This window comes from Fomitiporia mediterranea (genome assembly GCF_000271605.1).
Source record: "Fomitiporia mediterranea MF3/22 unplaced genomic scaffold FOMMEscaffold_8, whole genome shotgun sequence".
NCBI lineage: Eukaryota > Fungi > Basidiomycota > Agaricomycetes > Hymenochaetales > Hymenochaetaceae > Fomitiporia > Fomitiporia mediterranea.
Window position 1 is genome coordinate 639,530 of NW_006760393.1, and position 20,543 is coordinate 660,072.

At 42.4% G+C, this 20,543-nt stretch overlaps 6 protein-coding genes across 6 annotated transcripts; 4 read left to right on the forward strand and 2 right to left on the reverse strand.

Moving 5' to 3' along the window:
- Nucleotides 1-6,388: 6,388 nt before the first annotated feature.
- FOMMEDRAFT_89742 (Nop domain-containing protein) lies at nt 6,389-8,470 on the forward strand (the record flags this gene model as incomplete). Its single annotated transcript, XM_007268061.1, has 8 exons — nt 6,389-6,507; nt 6,577-6,746; nt 6,805-6,964; nt 7,022-7,130; nt 7,184-7,265; nt 7,325-7,761; nt 7,813-8,298; nt 8,345-8,470. The coding sequence occupies 8 exons, from the start codon at nt 6,389-6,391 to the stop codon at nt 8,468-8,470; spliced, it is 1,689 nt and encodes a 562-aa protein (XP_007268123.1).
- A 934-nt stretch (nt 8,471-9,404) lies between these two features.
- FOMMEDRAFT_157957 (uncharacterized protein) lies at nt 9,405-10,291 on the forward strand (the record flags this gene model as incomplete). The annotated part of the gene is made up of 2 exons (XM_007268062.1): nt 9,405-9,529; nt 10,168-10,291. The coding sequence occupies 2 exons, from the start codon at nt 9,405-9,407 to the stop codon at nt 10,289-10,291; spliced, it is 249 nt and encodes an 82-aa protein (XP_007268124.1).
- A 698-nt stretch (nt 10,292-10,989) lies between these two features.
- Nucleotides 10,990-14,045, forward strand: FOMMEDRAFT_169087 (ARM repeat-containing protein; the record flags this gene model as incomplete). The annotated part of the gene is made up of 8 exons (XM_007268063.1): nt 10,990-11,296; nt 11,350-11,503; nt 11,555-11,639; nt 11,694-12,146; nt 12,211-12,301; nt 12,362-12,685; nt 12,740-12,819; nt 12,868-14,045. 8 exons carry the CDS (start codon nt 10,990-10,992, stop codon nt 13,807-13,809), a joined length of 2,436 nt encoding a protein of 811 aa, XP_007268125.1. The 3' UTR covers nt 13,810-14,045.
- A 1,053-nt stretch (nt 14,046-15,098) lies between these two features.
- Nucleotides 15,099-16,162, reverse strand: FOMMEDRAFT_29658 (uncharacterized protein; the record flags this gene model as incomplete). The annotated part of the gene is made up of 8 exons (XM_007268064.1): nt 15,099-15,161; nt 15,353-15,391; nt 15,520-15,604; nt 15,663-15,690; nt 15,744-15,786; nt 15,840-15,878; nt 16,009-16,028; nt 16,096-16,162. The coding sequence occupies 8 exons, from the start codon at nt 16,160-16,162 to the stop codon at nt 15,099-15,101; spliced, it is 384 nt and encodes a 127-aa protein (XP_007268126.1).
- Nucleotides 16,163-16,921: 759 nt separating this feature from the next.
- On the forward strand, nt 16,922-18,060 carry FOMMEDRAFT_21335 (Zn-dependent exopeptidase). Its single transcript, XM_007268065.1, has 5 exons — nt 16,922-16,985; nt 17,056-17,075; nt 17,128-17,210; nt 17,267-17,550; nt 17,613-18,060. The coding sequence occupies exons 1-5, from the start codon at nt 16,963-16,965 to the stop codon at nt 17,821-17,823; spliced, it is 621 nt and encodes a 206-aa protein (XP_007268127.1). The 5' UTR covers nt 16,922-16,962; the 3' UTR covers nt 17,824-18,060.
- A 114-nt stretch (nt 18,061-18,174) lies between these two features.
- FOMMEDRAFT_21336 (uncharacterized protein) lies at nt 18,175-20,523 on the reverse strand. Its single transcript, XM_007268066.1, has 6 exons — nt 20,347-20,523; nt 19,880-20,254; nt 19,613-19,817; nt 19,160-19,537; nt 18,727-19,086; nt 18,175-18,674 (listed from the first exon to the last, which is right to left on the reverse strand). Exons 1-5 carry the CDS (start codon nt 20,397-20,399, stop codon nt 18,772-18,774), a joined length of 1,326 nt encoding a protein of 441 aa, XP_007268128.1. The 5' UTR covers nt 20,400-20,523; the 3' UTR covers nt 18,175-18,674; nt 18,727-18,771.
- Between the last annotated feature and the right edge of the window lie 20 nt (nt 20,524-20,543).

The window sequence follows — 20,543 nt, forward strand, 5'->3', positions numbered from 1 at the left end:
TAAGTAATAATTTCTGACTGACCTTGAAGGCTTTTAGAGGATCCTGGTAGACTATCTGGATGTGTGTTTCAATTCCACTATAGTCTTAAAATGTTTGGATTCCTCCCTGTATTGTATTAACAAGCTCTTCTTCTTCAGCTGAAGAACCTGATAGTTCACTTTCTTGATTTTCTTAGACTGTGTTTTCCTAGTTAAAGTGTTCTTGTCTCTAAGAGTATTAAGTATTAGAAGTACTTCCTTCTCTCCTGTCACTTTGTTACTCCTCTCTACTAATATTTTGTAATATAGTAGTTAGGTTAAATTGTGACTGTACTAATCTGTTCAGGTATACTTGTAATATTCCTGATTCAACCTGTACTTCTTGTACTCTGTTAGTAAGGTCTTGTATCTTGTCCAAGATTTCCTGTAACTTTGTATGAATATTAAAAATATTTAATACCTGTGTATCTAGATCTGATTGTATCTGCTCTAACTTTTCTCCTTATTGTTCTGATTATATAAGACTACACAAGTATGTGATTTCCCCTTGTATAGTTTTATAATATATGTCTTGACTTTGAGTAGACCTGATTATTCTGTTAAGACTTAAGAATTGTTGTATCTAAGTCTTTATCCTTATAATTTAAAGACTATAATAAGTCCCTAATTTATTTGAATAGGAGTGGCTAGAGTGTGAACCTCTTCTTTGAGCCAATCTTGTACTGTTCCCTAATTAACTCTTCCTCTTACTCTAAGTATATGTAACAAGGAGTGTTCCTACAAGTAGTAAGAATATGAGAATGGTTGAGAGATTAGATAATAGAGGGCTGTATAATAATAGGCTTCTGCTTGTGCCCAGTACCAGTTGTTATATGTGTAATGTTCTAATCCTTTCCTTGATCTGATACAAAACTACTTTTTATAGCTTGTTAACTTTGTTTAGTATAATATTACAAAAGTTGCTTACTTTTACAATATCTGAATATCCTTGTTCTAGTACAAGTAATGTACTGTATAACAGATTATAATGTTGTTGTAATGTGTATAGATAGTCTGAGTATCCTTGAATTTGTTCAATCTAGATTTGTTGATTGATAGGAGTGCCTACTGTATAGGCAACAGTTGATACTACTCTTCCTTACTTAAAAGAGTCTAAGGGAATTTCCCCCTGTATCCAAAATGGTATTCCTTTAATACCTCCTAGTATTAACACTTGTTCTTGTGTATAAGCTACTAAGTAATCAAGAACTAGTAGTACTTCTTAATTAATCTTTCTTTTCTTACTACAAAAGAAAGTTACTTACCTTAACAACTGTTCTAAGTAGTAGAGTAATTTATCTACCCACTTTGAATGTTAATTATTAAGGTTAGTTAATATTATAAAGTAAGTATTAGAGTTGATATACTTGTATACTAGCTCTAGGTTTAAGTTCCCCTTAGTAGACTAGAGCTTTACTAGAATAGTAAAGATTTGTAACTAAGTTGGAGTTTTATCAAAGTGTAAGATATACTTACTTTACTAGTCCTAATCCTTAGGAATAGTAACAGAATAGAGTATAGAGAGTAAGACTTGTAGACTTGTATAGTGAGAGGGTAGAGGAGTCCTACTTTAGTCAAGCTGTAAGTATAGCCTAGTAGGTTGGTAGTAGAGTACTTCCAAGTACTAAGTAACTTAAGTTGATAAAACTATCTTTTAAGGACTAAACTAGCCTCCTTATATACCTTTTACTAGAGTAATGTTACTCTAGTGACTTTAGTAACTCTCTTCACTGTTGTTCCTATAAAGTAGAGCTAGCTAATTCTTTAGACTGTATACTACACTAGTTTGTGTCTTTTATTAATCTGCTGACACTAGTTTGTGTTTTCTTGTATTCTAGATTAATCTTCTAATAACTCCTTTACTGTATTATTATGTCTTCTATACTTTCTCTCATACTTCTAATGACTCCTTATGAGTCCTCCTAACTAGTTATACTGTGTAAACTATGTAATACTTTTCCTATGAAGTAGAGCTCTCTATTGTTCTTATAACTCTGTCTGACTCAACCTATACTTTCTGTACACTAGTTTATAATACACTTTTCTCATAAGGTAGAGTATTATGACTTTTAATGACTCCTTATAACTTTTATAATATAAAAGGCTGTACTTCTGTACTACCCCTAGAACTTACAACCAAAGTTCTAGACTGTCTTGTGTACACTCTAGAACTAACAACTAATGTTCTAAATCTTTCCCTAAGTCTTCTTTAATAGACTTAGTTTAGGAGACAATTATCCTTATTAACTTCTAGCCTTATCTTTATACTTCTGTATTCAATCATAGAACTTACAACTAAAGTTCTAGATTGTCTCATGTATTCCTTATGTTGTCCTTATATAGTTCTCATGTTTATGACTTTGTTACTTTCCCATCTATATGAGTAAAGTGTATAAAGGAGACTACTTTCCTATAGTCTCTCTTTAGAGCTCTCAGTTCCCTTTCCTTCACTAGTACTAGTCCTTCTCAAGTATAGAGCTTTAGAGTATTAGCTCTAGCTCTTTCCTAGCTTTAATAGTCCTTTGTCTTTGTACAAAGTGTTCCTAGCTAACTATATAGTAAGTAAGTATAATATTTTCCTTTTATCTCTTCAGGTTTTCTCCTAGTCTTTTCCTTTATACTTCTTACTCTAGACACTATACTCTTTCTAGATTCCCTCTTTATACAAGTATTCTAAATGACTTGTCTTTAGTTAAGGTTATTAAGTAATACTGTGCTAGAGTATGTGTTTAACCTTAGAGAGATAAAGACCTTGTCCTCAGGTTTTGTTACCTTTTCCTAACTAACTTAGTACCTACTCCTTCCTGTCCCCTCTCTCTACTAATGGATTAATCACCCATTAGTAATGATTAGAGGTTAATAATGCTGAGCTGGAGTTCTTACTAAGTAGGACAATAAAGGTAGTCTAGTTGATCTGGCTAATCTCTAGACTTGTGACTAATAGGGTTTTGTATATAAACTACTCAGTCCCAAGTCTTGAGTTAAGCTTTTCCAAACTTAGTTACTGTATTTTACAATTCCTAACAGGTCACTTTTTGATAACTAACATACATTAATTTGACACTTACCAATATTTGCAATTGTTCCTACTAGTCCAACACAGTGCATCTAAAACTTGATCAGATATGCCTCAGAGTTAACCAAAATATAATCTTGCACTAAGAAGTAAACAATGTTAGGTGCATTCCGGGGGTAATGCTACATTGTATTGTTCAGCATTAGGTCAGTGCTCTCATGAAACCCTATACCCAGAAGAATTTTGCCTGTAAATCCTATTGCTTAGTACCTACAAAGTGCAATATTTCCATATTTTCATACCTCGCGTTCAGCCATGATGACTTTACATATGGTCATTGTTTACCCTTTGCAAAGAGTGTCGAGTTGCTCACAAAAATCATAGAGGAGGACAACAAAAAGTGCTACAGCGAAATAGCGTTCGGTGATAATTGCAGAGACAGCCTGTGACATAGAGTCAGAGATGCAACTATTAGACGGTGTGGTAGAGCAAGGATGAGATAGAATTGTCAGATTACGCCCAGGATCCAGAAAAGGTGACACTGTTGGTATCCCTTCGATGTTACGTTCATGGACTTCATTGCCTCCTTATATGCTGAACCGCTTTCACTGGGCCCATAGAGAAGCTGTGTTTGATGAAAGTTTTCTGCATGATTGTTTCATGCCGAGCCGACCAGAAGAATAAAGAGAACCGAAAAGAACTGCTCCCAGAACGACAGCGTCAAGTGGTTTTGGTAGCTGTGTACGGTAGCCTTAGTTACAATATGCTTTACAAGGTATAGTACACCTTCATAACTGCTGAAAGTAGATCCTGGGGACCGAAAAGCACATGGGTGAAGATTTTAATGCAAGACGCCTATCATGACTGGACAGACGCTGAGATAACACCATTGTTGAAGAGCGAGACGAATAGGCAGAAAGGCCCTCCAGGCAGATCAATAAGCTTTCTCACGCCTATTAGATGTCGGATGGCATATGTTTGGTACATACATAGTCTATCGAACCGACATGTAAATGCTAACCAGGCTCTCTCCCATGAGTGGGCCTTGCCATCTATGTACACCTTTGTATTCTATGCAAAGATCTGGAATAGATATATTTTGCAATTCCATTCCCGGTTGGCTAGACCAAGTAGTGTAGTCTATGCAAACTGCATATTACTGATCGTCCTCAACCTATCAGTAACTCCTCCGTTTGAGCCCTTCTCAGCTGCTTCTCTGAGATTAATCAAAAGCCTGGTTCCAAGTATGCACAGGATGGTGGGACTCCCAGCTGCATTCAGAATATTCGCAGCGAATTTATCTGTGACGAAGAGATATCCTAGCCTTACAGCGCAGAACACGATAACACTGTTCTCGGTTGGTTAGCAGCCATGCCTAGAAAGATGTTATAATCTTCTTACAGGACATAATATAGAGCTTGATCCTTAATACAGACTTGTACAAGGTGAAAGCCTTTAAGACCAGCCAATTCTTTCAAGTACTCGTATGCCTTATAGAGTGCAAGGGTAAGTAAGACCATTTCTTGGACCATAGGTATTATTCTATCAAGAATCAAAAATCAGAGTAAGCGGGAGTTTGAGAGGAATCAACATACAATACGGCCATCATTTGATGGGTGGTATTTCTTCCATATACACAAGTAGTTATTCCATTCGGGAGTCTGGCAACCTTGGCTGTAACAAAGTTAGCGCTGGATACAGAAGACATAAATTCCGTCCGCACCACCGGCAGAAGAAGTACAATATATCAGAAGGCTGAGGCCAGCTATTGTGGTGAAAGCAAAAAGACTTTTGAGAAATATTCCCAGTCTTATATCTGTGCGGATTAATAGTAATTAGATTTGATCAAAGAGCGTCATACTGTTGTGATAGAGAGCCAGGACTCTAATAATTAGGATGTCTATGATAGCCCCTCTTAGTTGCTTTGGCAAGACCCTCTGTATCAGGAATGACTTACATTCAACAGATTTAATGGTGAGGCTATCTAGCTTCTGAATGAGTAGATAAGTTTAATCATATTTAAGATTGCCCACTGCAAAGCGACAAAGCCCAGAGCGAGAATCGGCCTTATTTAGTGTCAGTAAATCAAACGCAATATAACGAGATTCCGATATACATCTAAGAAGAATGACATGTAGGTAAGTGATCGTTTGATGCTCGATGAACATTGATATTACTTACGTTATGAGAGTCGCACCAAAACCCGTGCCTTCCTCGGTGGCATTTAGATTATTCTGTGCGAGTTGAACGGACATAAATTTTGACACGTACCAATATTCGCAATTGTTCCTACCAGTCCGACACAGCGAATCTAGAACGTCATCAGTTATAACTTAGAATTAACCGAAATATAACTTCCCACCAAAAAGTAAATTAAGCCAGGGACCTTCCGAGGATAACACTACATTGTACGGATCAGTATTGAGAAAGTGTTCGCACATAATCCTGTACCCAAAAGAATTTTGCCTGTATTTATTACTAGGTTAGTCTTTACAAAGTAGTATATTCGCGTGTCTCCGTACCTCGCGTTCAATGATTATGACTTCACATATCATCAGTGTTTACTCGTTGCAAGGAGTGTCGAGTCACTCACAAAAGTCATAAAGGAGGACAGCAGAAAGTGCGACAGCAAAATACCGTTCAGTGATAACTGCTGAGATAGCCTGTAATAAAGAGAGCGGGACGTGACTGTTAGACTGCGCAGCAGAACGAACGTGTAATGGATGTGTTGAATTATAACCGAGGTGCAAAGAAGGTGTCATGTTTACAGTATTTTTGACGATGAACTCATTAAGAGCTTCGTATCTCCTTTTATGCTACCTCCTGCTTTCACTGGGCCTGTTGAGAAGCTGTGATTACTGGAAGTTTTCTGCCTGACTGTTTCATGCCTAACCAACTTAAATCAAAATGCTTGAGCCGAAATGAACTAATATCCGAACAGAACCATCAAAGTGGCTTTAGTACCTAGCCAGCCCTAGTAACAAACTGCTGTGTAATTTGTAGTACATCTCATAGCGATCAAAGTTAGGCCCCAAGAACACCAGAAGCACAGGGGTAAAGGTGCTTGACGCGAAGTACTTATCATGGCTGGACAGGCGTTAAGATACGACCGTACGAGTCAACGGTTAGGACAGTGTACTGTGATGAGAAGTCGATATTAAGCATAACTTGCCATAAGAGGCCTGTCAGTACCATCAGTCATCAGATGCAAAGATGTGTTAAGTAAGCTTTCTCACGACTACTAGATGTCCGGCAGAAAAAAAGTTTGGCACGCACGAGCAGACACCCAAAGGTCAGCCGGGTCCTCTCCTTCCCTCCCTTCTGAGCTTTGCTTTCTTTTTGTATAATCTTAAAATGCTCGTGCTATACGAGACAGCCCTTGGATACTGCCTATTCAAGCTCACCGATTCCGCAAAACTCAAGAGCGCAGATTTATGGGAGGAGTTCGAGTCGCCTGAGAGGGCGATTGGACTGTATGTTCATGTCTGTTTGCTCTTACTCCAAGATTACAGCTTAATTGGAGTACCGTAACTTTTTGCTAGCCTGAAGCTTAAAGCAATTCACCGTTTTGAGTCTGCCGCATCTGCCGTCGATGAAATATCTTCAATCCAAGAGGGCAAGCTCGGGAAGGGTCTGAAGAAGTTTTTGTCTGAGGAAATCGTTGACAAGGGGAAGACCAAGGAAGAGCTCACCGTTATAGACTCAAAGCTCGGTATAGGCACTCCTATATGTGTGCTACGTTGGACGTAACAGTTGACAATTTCTTACAGGGTCGTCAATATCGAAGAAACTTGGAATTAAAGTCGTAGCAGACTCTTCTACCGTGGACTTATATCGTGGCATTCGAAGTCAACTGGCTGCACTTCTGGATGGTTTGGATCCACGGGACTTAGCACAAATGAGCTTAGGTCTAAGTCATTCCCTTTCCCGGTACGTCTCCCGCAATTCTCAAACGTCTCATTGTTGACTAAATTTCGCTTTCGTCAGATTCAAGCTCAAGTTCTCCCCTGACAAGGTGGATACAATGGTCATCCAATCGATTGCCCTGTTAGATGACCTCGATAAAGAGATAAACATCTATGCTATGCGGGTAAAGGTCAGGATTGGAAGTTAATTATGCCGTTAGATTATTGCTGATCGCCTCCGAAGGAATGGTATGGGTGGCATTTCCCAGAAATGGGTAAGATCCTGACCGACAGTGTCGCATATGCGAAGGTTGTACGTGCGATGGGTAGGTCTCTTTAATATTCTGAAGCGAAAAGCTAGTCCTCAAGACAATTCGGCCCCTAGGATTTCGGACAAACGCAGCCACGACTTCTCTTGCACACATCTTACCGGAGGAGCTTGAGCAAACGATCAAAGTCGCTGCAGAAATTTCTATGGGTACCGAAATCTCAGAGTCAGATCTAGCAAATATCAACGGCGCGTGCGACCAAGTGATTGCAATTTCGGCATATCGTGCACAGCTCGCAGAATATCTACGCAACCGTATGAATGCTATAGCACCGAACTTAACAGCGCTTGTTGGTGAACTGGTCGGTGCAAGGTTAATCAGCCACGCCGGGAGCTTGTTGAATCTCGCGAAACACCCAGCAAGCACAGTACAGATCCTCGGTGCAGAGAAAGCCCTATTCCGTGCACTCAAGACGAAACATGACACTCCGAAATACGGTCTCATTTATCACGCTTCACTCGTCGGCCAGGCACCTCCGAAGCTCAAGGGCAAAGTACGAAGCTTCGTTCTTCGTTTCAAATCTCACAGGCTGAATTTGATCTAGATGGCTCGTATGGTCGCAACTAAAGCTGCATTATCGATACGTGTCGATGCGCTTACTGATCCAGACGGTAAATCTGAACCTTTAGCGCCATCTATCGGTCTCGAGAACCGAACGAAGCTCGAATCACGACTACGCGCTCTTGAACACCAGAATGATCTAAATGGCGTGCGGGCTTTCAGCTCACCTGGAAAGAAGCAAGCCAAATACGAGCCGACAGGAGAGACACGACAATACAACTCAAGCGCGGATGCGGTGGGCTTGGTTTCGACGCAGCGTGAGCCAGTCGAGGCTGCAATGAAAGCAGTTGCGGATGTGAAGGCGGAAAAGAAGAAATCGAAGGAGGAACGTCGTGCGAAGAAGCGGGCGGAAAAGGAGAAGGCGGCCGGGGCTGCAGCGGTGAAGCCTGCAGACGAGGACGCTATGGACGTGGATGTTAAGGAGAATGGCCAAGAAGTCGAGGAAAAGAAACGAAAGGTACGGTTTGCTGTCTCGCATTCGAAACGACTTACCCCTAACACCCGTTCTTCTGAAGGCTGAGAAAAGTAAGTCCGAGGAGACCGAAGAGGAACGGAAAGCTCGTAAAAAAGCAAAGAAAGAGGCGAAGGCCAACGGTGAAATTTCAAAGAAAAAGAAGAGAAAATCGGAGGTGGATGAATAACATCGTTTCTTTCTTGCACCATACATGATATGCATTCGATTTTGTTTTTTTTACGCTCGGCTGCTTTGTTTTGTTTCTTAGCTCGTGGTTATGATGGTCCATCGTTTCTTTTGAGCACACCATATAATGACCGTACAAATACCTGGACACCGCGAAATCAGCTGTGGCTGGACAAGTTGTGAGGATGACGATCTCCAACGTTTACATCCAAATGCCCGTCGTATTGCACATTGCTCGGCAACTTATGGGATTTCGGGCACTGTAGCCTGCTAGGATGATGCAAGCTCTGACACGCCGCAACGAGGCTGGATGAGCTATTTCTTGGTAGTTACGTTGCATCCTCGTGATGATTGTTGACTCTTCGTCATTGTTGGCGCTGTTGGCTTAGTTGAATCTTAATTCATTCACTGCGGTGGATGGTTATATATGCAACTCGCTGCAGACTCCCATCTACTAACCCCTTAGGATCGGTGACACTTCTGGGGTTTCAGCCAAACCCACCAAGCACTCTTCAGCTTTGCCTTTGTACTCAACCTGCTGGTCAGAAGCCGACTATATTAATATTAATGTATGCAATTGTTGTCAAACAGTATATTATCCTGGCGACTTTCATCGCCTTGCTTTACGATTCTAGTACGTCAAGAATTTCCTCTTACAATAGCCGGGTCTTTGACAAGGTGCTTGACAGTCATCACTAAAAACAAAGAGGTAGGTCGCTGTTTGGATAAGATATAATACAGCTAGTGGGGAGTTTATGCCCACAGATTAGATTCTTCTGGGTACTAAGCTTTGTCTGAAAGTGTCATTTATCAATGCTCAACTAAGTCACACAATATAGTCCAATCCGTGGAACCTCAATAGTGTTGCCTTTTTTCTGGTATGGGTTTTATCGTAATCTTTGTATAAATACGCCTAAATGTATGATAGCTTCGCTATGTCGGGCTTCTGGGTTCCCTTGCTTTTGTCATCTGTAAGCACACTGAGCATGGTCCATGTATCTGTGAAGCAGTCTGAAACTACCGTTGGAACAGATAAAAAAATTGGAGAGTCCGTCAAGACGTAAGTAGCTATATTTCAAACGAAGGGCTGTAATGGATCTGAATGTTTCCTCTTCTTAGGTGTGAGTTCGTAGATAACTTGGCATCGTATTTCTTCACAGGTTTGAATCAAGATCAAATTACTTTTTGGGCATATACACTTAGCAGTAGGTAGCCAGACTTTCAGTTTCTATCTCTACTCACTTTAGAAGCTAGCCTGGCTTATTGCTGTGCTGATGGAGTGTATGTATTCTGTCTTCACTCAGTCCTCCCTTTCAAAAGATTATGAGAAAACTACAGATATTCTACTTATACAAGTATTGGCTCTCTGCCAAAGTGGTGGGTGTTTTCCTTTCGCGGTTAATTAAATGATTAATCAACCATGTTTAAATTTGGTAGATAAGTTGAATATTTGCCTAAAATTTGTATTTAGCATTGGAGCAGCCAGTGCCCTATGTGTTTTAATTTACTACAATTTGAAATCTAGTGGTAATTTGTCTAAAAACTCGGCTTTCTAACTGAATACTGACTTTGTTCCAGCTCAGATTGTACAACATGGCTTTATGGCTTGTGATTTTCGCAAAGCCTTTTCGCATGTAGCAGCAAATCTACAGTACATCGACAACTATCAATTAGTTTCTATTTCCTGACTTTTGACAGGGTTATACCACTGGTGCATGGTCTTATTTTACTCGCCCTTGCACTTGCAAAAGCACGCACGTACTTGAAGCTCGCTTCCGGGTTCAAAGGGTTTCGCCTTGTCAAAATTCTTGTCCAGGATTAAGCTAAATATTTTATCATGTAAGAGTTATATGCATTCTTCACGCACTTTTGCTAATTTAAAGTATAGTCTTATAGTGCGTTGTGTTATAACTCTGTCTTCTTCTTCTTAGGCTGCCGTTGGATCAGATGAAAGAGACATACTGTTTGCGATTGGAAGCCCAGTGATTGTAGGCATTACTGGATGCCAGATACTGATAAATCTAAAAGAAGAGGGGAAGAAGGATGCAAATGGCAGGACAGTGGGTAAGATTGAAACAATCGGTACTATACAGTTTGCACAGTATACAACCTCTTCTCTGTCACTAGATGCACAGGCTTAATACAAGCTTCTGTGTTATTCTGAGTGAAAGCATTTTATAAAGCAGTAATTTCTGCACTAGTGCTACATCATGATGATCATGTAGTACTACGCCTACTGTAATCACAAGACGGCACACACACTCTCTCTACTTGTAAATATCAATAGGCGGTGTTGGGTTTGTATTCTCTCTTTGCGAGAGTCATTGTTACTTTGAGAAATGTGTGGATCGAGATACCGAAACTGGATCACCCAAAAATTACCGCCAGGTTACATGAATTTATATATCCATCCACATGATTCGAGGCGTCATTTGTGGGAAAGCTGATGATCGACGGGCAAATTTATTCCGGTCTAATGGATGAATTCAATCCGAAGTCTCTAGCTTTCTTTACCTTCCCATGCCTCGAGAAAATAGGAAACGCGGCAAAAAGCATAAGAAAGAGGAAGCGGCAGAAACTACACCTTACCCCGAAGACGCCCAAAATCAGGAGGAGATAGCGCAACATGCTGGGCCGTCATGGATTGTTGATAGGAACACGGCGGGACACGAAAATAATGGGCAATCCCTTTCACCAGACGCGCCGTTTGGCTATGTAGATCCAGACGTGAAGGCATATTTCAAAACTGTTGATAATAGTCTGCGTGAATGGCAGGAAGTGGCTGACACAGGAGAGCTGGACGAAGGAGACGCTGATCCAAACGAGGGTACGTAGCTCCCGAATTCTTTTTTGATGATAGTTTCCTAATTTCGCGTTCAGAGCGAAGATTATTCCTAGTCGCCGCCCTCCAGGAGCTGTCTGGGAAGGAAAAACAACTAGCAACAGACCCAGAATGCTCAAATGTTCTGGAGCGAATGACGTATTCTATGGATGACTTCGTCAAGCGCGTGTTTGTTGATCGACTTGCTGGATCGTAAGTTTGTATATGCATTTCAGCAAGGAACTTGCATTTACCGTAGTGAAGACTTGAACAACTCTCAAGACATCGGTTTGCTTCGCACGTTGTGCAGACACTTTTGTCAGTAGCGAAAGGGACAATATACCGTGAGGTCTGTCAATATCCCTGGCATGTTTGCATTCCACTCACGGAATTTAATTGTAAGGCCAAGGGTATTCTACCTAAGCCTCCGGACGATAATGAAGAAAACATGCAAGGACATCTACCTCTACTGACTGAGATCATCGTCAATTTGAGTAATGAACTCCTTCCTTCTACAACAATCCTTATAATGGATCCGTTTGCGTCGCACGTCCTCCGCTCCCTATTCGTGCTACTCTGCCCTACGATTCCTTCTGCAACCGATGCTTCTTCTATCCTGCGCTCAAAGAAAAGTGCTAAGCACCGTGCAAAGCAGGGTCCCATGAAGTCTGTCTTCACAGACTCCTCGCGGGATGCTGATACATTCAATGGGAAGGGCAAGGGAAAAGCCGTCTTTGCTTACCCTCCAGAGTTTCAGGTGTTGGCACGTAGGTTTGTAAAGGAAATAAGAGAAAAGCTAAGTGAGAACGAGATACGGGCGCTCGCTGTAAATAAAAGCGCATGTCCAGTCCTAGTGGTAAGTCGAAGGGTTAATCGTTTGAGCATCAATAAGGAATAGAGTCTAACTTTGAAACTACTAGATTTTGCTTGAGATGGAGTCCGCTCATGGAACTTCAAACGAAGCTGGTTCGCTGATGGACACCATCTCTGCCAGTCTCATCTCTTCTACTCGTATGTGTCAGGTTATTTCGAGTACAGAGAACTTTTTATTTACGAAAGCTATTGCTGTAGTGCAAAAGCCCGAGCGTAAGCTTGAGCCATCTGACTTTGTCGCCACACTACTACGCGAGCCTACCTCCTCGCATCTACTGGAGAGGCTGATTAGCATGTCTCCGGGGGCAGCGTTTGACGCAATTTGGGATCTTTACTTTACTGGTAAGTCGGCTCGAGATATGGATCATTCAGGGTCATGGAAAGGCAGTTCAGGGAAGTTAGGGCGACTCTCGGTGCACCCCGTTGCTAATTTTGTGGTCGCTCGGGCCATCGCACGGCTCAATTCCGATCAACTTTCGTCCGTATTCGAAGAATTAAAGAGCTCGTGGTCGAAGATAATAAGTGGGTCTAGAAAATCGTTCCCTTTCGATTGTGCTCTAATTTCGTCGGATGCAGGGGGTGCGAAGACGGGTGTATTAAAAGCTTTGGTAGACAGAGCAGCATCGCTAAAGAGTCGCCAAGAGGAAGTGACCCAGGTAAGCAGTTCTCTCGCCCAGACATTTATGAAGCTGAACGTTTTGCAGGTGGTTCTTGATGCTTTTGACCTAGGTACCGAAGAAGAGCGACTCTACCTGGTTGAATGCGTGTTATATCTGGTGCCGTACGGAGAGCTGCAAGATGCTCGGAAACAAACTGGTAGCGGCCCGAATGCTGGAGACACCAAATCATTTGTCTTGGAGCCGACAATTCAAGGCTCGGTTCTTGTTCAATCCTTACTTCAACTCGACGCACCACACAACCAGCCGACGATTCAGAGTCTCACACGACTTCCAGCACCGCGTCTCCTCGCACTTGCACATCATGCAGTCAGTTCGCGAATCTTCGATGCATTTCTCACGACGCCAGGCATACCGTCAAGTGCTCGCCGTCAACTCATCCTAGCTTTTCAAGGGCCCTTCCCCGCTCTCGTCGACGACCGGGTAGGAAGCCGCGTCGGAGAGCGACTGTGGGCTGCGGCGGATCCGTATCTGAAAGAGAAGATTGCGAAGGGTTTGATCCCACATGAGACTGCTCTAGTTGGCTCGCATTACGGGAAATTCTTCATGCGCGGGCTAAACTTGTATCTGTTGAAGCGGAACCCAGAAGAGTGGAAGACGCAGCAAGCTCAGGTCAGCACGACTGCTGCGAAGAGGCATACCGAGGAGGTCAAGCACGAACAGCTGCTACCAGCCTCCAATATCGAGACCAGCGCAGCAGAGAAGCGACGAGAGAGGAAACGGAAACGGAAGACAGGACCCGGGCTCCAAGATGAAATTGACGAGCTGTTTACGTCTGCGTTCGGAAAGCGACAGAAGCAATGCAGTACGACCATTGCGGAGCAGGACCCGACAGAAACACAACAGATGGTAGCTACCCCGGCGACGAAAAACATATCGATCGATTCGGAGCTAAACAGTGTGCTTGGTGCTATACGCAATGCACCGACGGAGTTAAAGTCCGGCGGGAAGAAGAACAAGAAACAGTAAATTTACTGAGCTTACTTATGTTTTCATGTCTCTACCTTACCCTCCGTCGCAATAAGGATTATGGAGATTGTCTTGTACAAAGCTCGTGCTAACACTACAAATCATGTATGTAACGAAGAAGAGGTTGTGTGCTGAGTGAACTGCATATCACTAGTCGTCCCAATACTGTCCATTGTCGTCCTGCCGTCTGCAACTTCTTCCCCTGCTTCTTTAAAATTTATCAGGATTCGAGTTTCAATGATCCACAACATCATTGGATTTCGACTGCATTGAAGATACCTACTGTACCTGGCCTGAGAATAACCGGACAATTGATCAGCACTGTAGCACAGTATAATACAATACTATATGTGTAGTCAACAAGAGTATCCAGAAATGTAAGGAATGCTCTCACAAGATATAATATTTGGCCTGATCCTGGACAGGAATCCTGATGAGGTTAGACCCTTCAGACACAGATGACACTTTGAAACACTTGTAAATACAATTTCAATCACAAAGGGCATACTACAGAATTATTATGGGTTGGGTTGGTTGTGTGGAATTTCTTCATTCATCACAAAAACGTCCCAAAGGAAAACAAACCTCAACAACTACACTTGCCTTCTCAAAGTTTAAATATGGTAACAGGATTTGACAGTGAGCCTGGATTTGTCCAAATCAATGGTGGCCATTAAGAAAAGCAGGATAACAATTCTATTCTAAATATGTATACATTTTCTTGTAGTTACAAGAATTATGCATGACAAAGCAGAAAGTACTTGGTGGAGCATTACCCTAATCAAAACACAGAAGTTATGTCTACAAAAGAGATGATGCTGTGTCCTGTACAAATTGTATACTACTAATTGTTCCAACTATGTTTACTATCCCACCATTTGCATCCTTCTCCCCTTCTTCCTTCAGATTTATTAAGATTCGACACCCAGCAAAGGATATAATCATTTGGTCCCCAAGCGAATTCAAAATGGCTGCTTCACCTGGTTTAAGAGTGACCAAAATACTGACCAGTGTCAAAATACAATACACAACAACACTATATGTTTAATTAGTGAAAATTACGTGACAGTATAGAGACCATACTCACAAGACATAATATCTGGCCTGATCCCGGACAAGGATCTTAACAAGGTGAGACCCTCTGAATCCGACATTAAATTTCAAGTATTTGTGTGCCTTTCTCAATGCAAGGACAAGTAGAATAAGTCCATGCATTAGTGGCAGAACCCTGCCAAATGTCAGAAAGAGAAGTTATAATTCAGTAGTAACAATGTACCGTGATATAACTACTATTTGTAGAGGGACATCGCTTTGAACATTACACGCTGAAAAGCTATGTTTAACGGGCTGTACTAGAATAAAATCAGTATTCAGTTGAAAGTTAGTTTTGGGACAAATTACCACTAGATTTCAGATCTGCATAAACTACCATGGATAGTGCACCAACTGAAACAGTGGCAAATAGGATTTTAAGGCAAGCATTCAACACTCTGTCTGTCTAACTTAAGTATGAGTAGTTGACTTCAATAAGGAGAACACTTACTAGCTTGATAGAGAGCCAGGACTCGTATAAGTATAATATCTGTGTTTGTACTATTAATATTAAAGAAAGACTGAGTGAGAATTATTAATACATTCCATCAGCACAATAACAAGCCCGGCTATGTCTCAAATGAGTAGAGATAGACGGCTAAAAGTATAGCCACTTACTACTGAGTGTACGTATCCAATAGGTAATTTCACCTTAATTTGAATTGGTGAATAAACAGGTGCAAGATAATCCACAAACCCACATCTTAGAGGAGGGACGTTCAGATTAATTATTGCATATAGTTAAACAAATAAGTACTTACATCCTGACAGAACTTCCAAAATCAGTATCTGTTTAAACAATACCTTTAGTTGAGTAGATTGATTATTCTCAGTAGGCTTACAGATAACAAAAGCAAGACCACCTAGAAGTCCGACGTAACGAAGCTATCATTCACTTAGGTGTATTTGCACGATAAGAAGATGATAATAGCACGTACAACAAAGAATACCGCGCTGTTGACGTTCCATGGATTGGACTGTGTCGAATGTATAATATGAGCATCAAGAGACAACGCTCTTTTGAGATAGAGCCTACCCAAAAGAATATTATCTATGGATGTAAACATCTTAATAGCTGCATTTCATTGTATCTGAGCGACGACCCACCTCATTGTCTTTAGTAATGACTTCACACGTATTCGTTCAAGGTTGTTCAATGACCTGGATAATTGCAAAAGGAAAGATGTCTCGTACCAGAGTCATAAAGTAAAGCGGTGAAAGTCCCCAGAATAATGTACTGTTCGACGACAATTGCAGACATTATTACGACAACTGGGCTCTACCAACGGGTTGAGCGCAGAGTGAAACTGGAGAGTGCCTGATGGGCTTTGGCTGAAGTGCGGAAAATGCCACAGGGGACTAAGTAGATGATTGTCTGAGCCGAGTTATGTATACACACAACTGGCGACGCGAACAGAGCAATAAAAGTTATATCAGCGCTGACAGTGATGAGAAGTCAACAATCACCGTATGTAGAGCAACTGTCACAGGAGATGATTCTTCCTAGCTCCTGGATGAAATGGGCGCAGCTCATCATACAGTCTCATTTTCCCTTTTCAGAACGCGGATCTAACAGCAAGCCTGATGCACTCCAAAGCAGTGTCGGCTGTGAATAAGAATCTGATTACGACTCCAATTATAGTAACAATGATGATAAATGAGATGGGTTGGAAGAAGGCTGTGATCTCACCCTAGGGATGATAAGGAGAGGATAAATAGAAGAACATCTACTGTTTCTAAATTATAAATACATGATTCAAATTATAATTGAGTGCAAATAATTGATTGAAATCATTTTCTGTTATTTACTCAGCTTTGAACGTGACTATCGGACCATCTCCGATTTTATTTAGTGGATAGAAAATAGACATTGAGCAAATAATTTGGCTGTGCGAATCCTAATGCCTGATCCGCTTGTGAATCTACAGCTATAACCGGTCTTCAGCATTTAAATCAGACTGGAGTTCGTCGGGTCAGACGTACACTTCCTGTTCCAGTGCTCACCTTGTTACCATGACTAGTGCCCTTAGCATTAATGCGGTGCGGATCAACTCCGACCTTATGGAGTCTTGTCAGTGGGGATCGTGCGTTCTCCTATTAATATTAACATTCCTGCCTGATAATCAGGTCTGCTTATTCATGTTGAGATAACAGGACTCCCGATGGTGGAATGAGTGAGCTACGTCACCAAAGCCTATGGATTTTACTATTCAGGCATATTATTAGACCGACTGACTCTGAATGATGACGATAAGAAAGTTCGCGAATGGTTCATCGACCAAGTAAAGAAATACGGATGTTCAGTCAAAGCAAGCCATAACTCTTCTTTCCTTTACCTCAAGAAGTGTTGAAAGTCGGACAACAGGTCGACGCAGTGGGCAATATATTTGCAACTCGTCCAGGGAAGAACAACACCCTCCCACCTATTGGACTCGGCAGCCACCTCGACACGCAACCAGCAGGTGGGAAATACGATGGCATCGTTGGAGTTCATTGCGCTCTCGAGGTACTCAAGACGATTCATGAAAATAACATCGAAACGTATGCCCCTATCGCAGTGATTGACTGGACGAACGAAGAGGGTGCGCGGTTCTCCCCTGCAATGCTTGGATCTGGCGTGTGGGCTGGGAAATTCACACCGGAGTATGCGTGAGTGCATTGTCGTACTTCCTTCCATTCCAATGAATGTTTGCTTATTAAGGGTAGGATAGTTATGCGAGAACGGACTTGAATGGGAAGAAGCTTGGAGATGAACTTGAACGTATTGGATTCAAAGGCGATGTTCCCGCTTCATACAAAGCGAACAAACTCTCGGCACATTACGAAGTCCATATCGAGCAAGGTCCAATTCTAGAAGCAGAGAATAAACCCATCGGCGTCGTCACGGGTGTTCAAGGTCAGACCCCTTCGTTAACACCATGAAGCCAATTAATAGACGTCTTGCTTAGCAATGAGCTGGTTCAACATTGTTCTCCGAGGACGTGAACAACACTGTGGTACAACCCCAATGAACGCACGTGCGGATACGCTCCTCACCGCAGCGAAGATGATTGTCGGTATCAACACCATCGCAGTAAACACACCTGGAGCAGTTGGTTCCGTAGCAGTAATCAATTCCACACCTCAATCCATCAACACGCTCGCTTCAACGGTCCAATTCAACATTGACGTCCGAGCACAGAGCGATGTAATCCTCGAGGATATCGTAGTTAAGCTGGAAAAAGAATGCAAGGAGATTGCACAAGCTGCTGGTGTAGAGCTAAAAGTATGGGATCGGTTTTGGACAGCGCCGTTGACGAAATTTGATGATCGCATGGTTGAATTTGTAAGGAAGGCTGCAAAAGAGAGTGGGTATGCTTCCAGAGATATCCAAAGTGGCGCGGGACATGATTCGTGAGTCTGTCTTCGAAGCACTCCTTTGTACACTCCTGGTTGATTCTCGAGCGAAACAGCGTATATGCGGGGTCAAGAGTCCCAACAAGCATGATCTTTATCCGGTGCAAAGACGGAATCTCGCACAATCCAGCAGAATATTCTTCCCCCGAAGACATGTGCGTTTTCCGTTTTTCTTACGATGGGGTCGGCTTTTCGCTTAACTGAACATGGATTTGCAGTGCCGCCGGTGCGAACGTCTTGTTGGGCGCAGTGCTAAAATACGATGCATACTTGGAGAACTCGCATGGGGCATAGGAATATGGACATGGCGGAAAATCATATGCAAGCGCGAAAGAAACAAGGTATTAGCTAGGCAAAAATAAAGTTCAAATATATCCCTGGTCGAATCGTTAATGAGAGCATACGAAAAAAAAAGCGTGAAAATCTCACCAAGATCGTAAAAATTCCGAGAAGATGGATATTGGGCGAAAGACGTCATGACTTCTCCGTTTGTTTCTTTTTAAGCTCGAGAAACAGCTCTTCACAATGTTGCACGAGCTCTGCAGCTTGATCTTGACGTTCCTCCCACTCAGGAACGGGCATCGTCCCGACATATTCGTTAAACCAATAATCAACATGTGCTCCGAACTTGAGTGGCGTTGGAGCTTTTTGAGATTTAGGTTTCTCCGAACCCGGCAGGTTAGAGGAAGCGACAGTGATGAAAGGAAGAGCAACCAGCATGAGATGAACAGCTGGGATTGCAGACTTGTATGGTGTGATGACGTGTACGCGTGACCCGAGGAAATGTGCCTATGGAAAGTAGGAAAGAAAGACATAAGAGTGGAAAAGGTATAACGGTGGCCGTGAAAAGAAACGTACATACCATAAGGAAACTCAGTTGCATGAGAAAGTCGAGTACATTGCTATTAAGCGATTTGGTTGCGATATTCGTCCGCACGACGCCTGGATGGAATAAGAAATGCCGTACAGGCACTTGTGTATTTGCATTCCCATCTTTAAATCCAGCTTCTCTTTTCTTATCGGAAACAGAGAGTGCACGTTGCTGCCGTTGCTCGAACCAGCCAGCCAATAGATCTATCTGGTATTTTGATGCTTCGTAAGAACGAGCGTTGCGTACGAGTTGCCAGTCTTCTGGATCGTAGCATGCGGGATTCGCTTCAAGGGAGGACATCCAGAGAACTCGAGAGGGTGCACGAGTGAGGCCTCTATATCGGTTTAGCAAAGGCTCAAGGAGCCGGAACTACAGCAGCATAAAGCGAGTTAAATTAATAAATAAAACAGGTCAAAACGGGCGATGGAAAGAAATTGTACGCACCAGCATGTAGTGTCCAAAGACATTACACTGCCAAATCCATCCTAGCCCATCTTCACTTAATTCGCCTATCCTCTGCAGTTTGAACAATGGGCTCGTTACTGCGCCAAGGAAATCCGTGAGTAATTGTTTGCACGCAAGTGGCCAGTCATATCCAATGAACGATGCTACGCCTGCGTTGCATACCAAGTGCGATACATACGGATATCTTCAAATAAAACCCAACTATTAGAAGCTCGTTGATAGTTATAAAGACGGGGAAAGACGCACTTTGAATTTATTGCTCTTGCAAAACTGAACACACTCTCAGCTGACGCGAGGTCGATTCTTTGCACAACCAAATCCACATTATCCCTAAACGATTGTGCATGATTCGCATCCGCACCTCCTTTTGTCCGTTTAATCTTCTCGACTTCGTTATCAAGCAAAGCCACGAATTCTTTGCGAGCTTGTTCTGCCTTTGACACGCTTCGACATGCGAGAATGAGTGTTATTCCCTCGCACTCCGCAAAGTCCTCCAAATCAATTTCAGCAGCTTCGTCGATAGATATTGATCGTGCAATAGAGCGCTGAGGTAGACCATCAGATGGAAGGCGTTGTGCAAGTTGGAGAAGGAGTCGTTGACAAATAGCGTAGCCTACACCACTGTAGACACGCGACGTGACACGAAAAAGTACAAAAATTGATCCCGTGTTCATGTCAGCTCAGATCCGTTTAGCAAGGACTCGTGGACGTACGCGTTTGCACCTGTGACGATGACGATTGGGCGGGCTCGCTGTTCAGAACCCATGGCAGTCAAGAAGAGCGATTAGCGAAATTTGTTTGGCTGGTGGGCAAGTCGTATGATGTTGGCTGTCGTTCACACAGCTAAATGCGTGAATCACGACCGCAAACTCTCGGACGCAATTACCATACCAGGTTCGGGTGAAATGTC

Bases quoted from the DNA above. Each gene is read 5' to 3' on its own strand.
- FOMMEDRAFT_21335 (XM_007268065.1), top strand. From the start codon at position 16,963: ATGGAGTCTTGTCAGTGGGGATC. The intron at 16,986-17,055 runs GTGCGTTCTCCT...TTGAGATAACAG, and splicing joins GAGTCTTGTCAGTGGGGATC to GACTCCCGATGGTGGAATGA. The intron at 17,211-17,266 runs GCAAGCCATAAC...GTCGGACAACAG, and splicing joins AATACGGATGTTCAGTCAAA to GTCGACGCAGTGGGCAATAT.
- FOMMEDRAFT_21336 (XM_007268066.1), bottom strand. From the start codon at position 20,399: ATGGGTTCTGAACAGCGAGCCCGCCCAATCGTCATCGTCACAGGTGCA. The intron at 20,255-20,346 runs GTACGTCCACGA...GCGTGTCTACAG, and splicing joins ATCGTCACAGGTGCAAACGC to TGGTGTAGGCTACGCTATTT. The intron at 19,087-19,159 runs GTATGTACGTTT...TACTTTCCATAG, and splicing joins TGCAACTGAGTTTCCTTATG to GCACATTTCCTCGGGTCACG.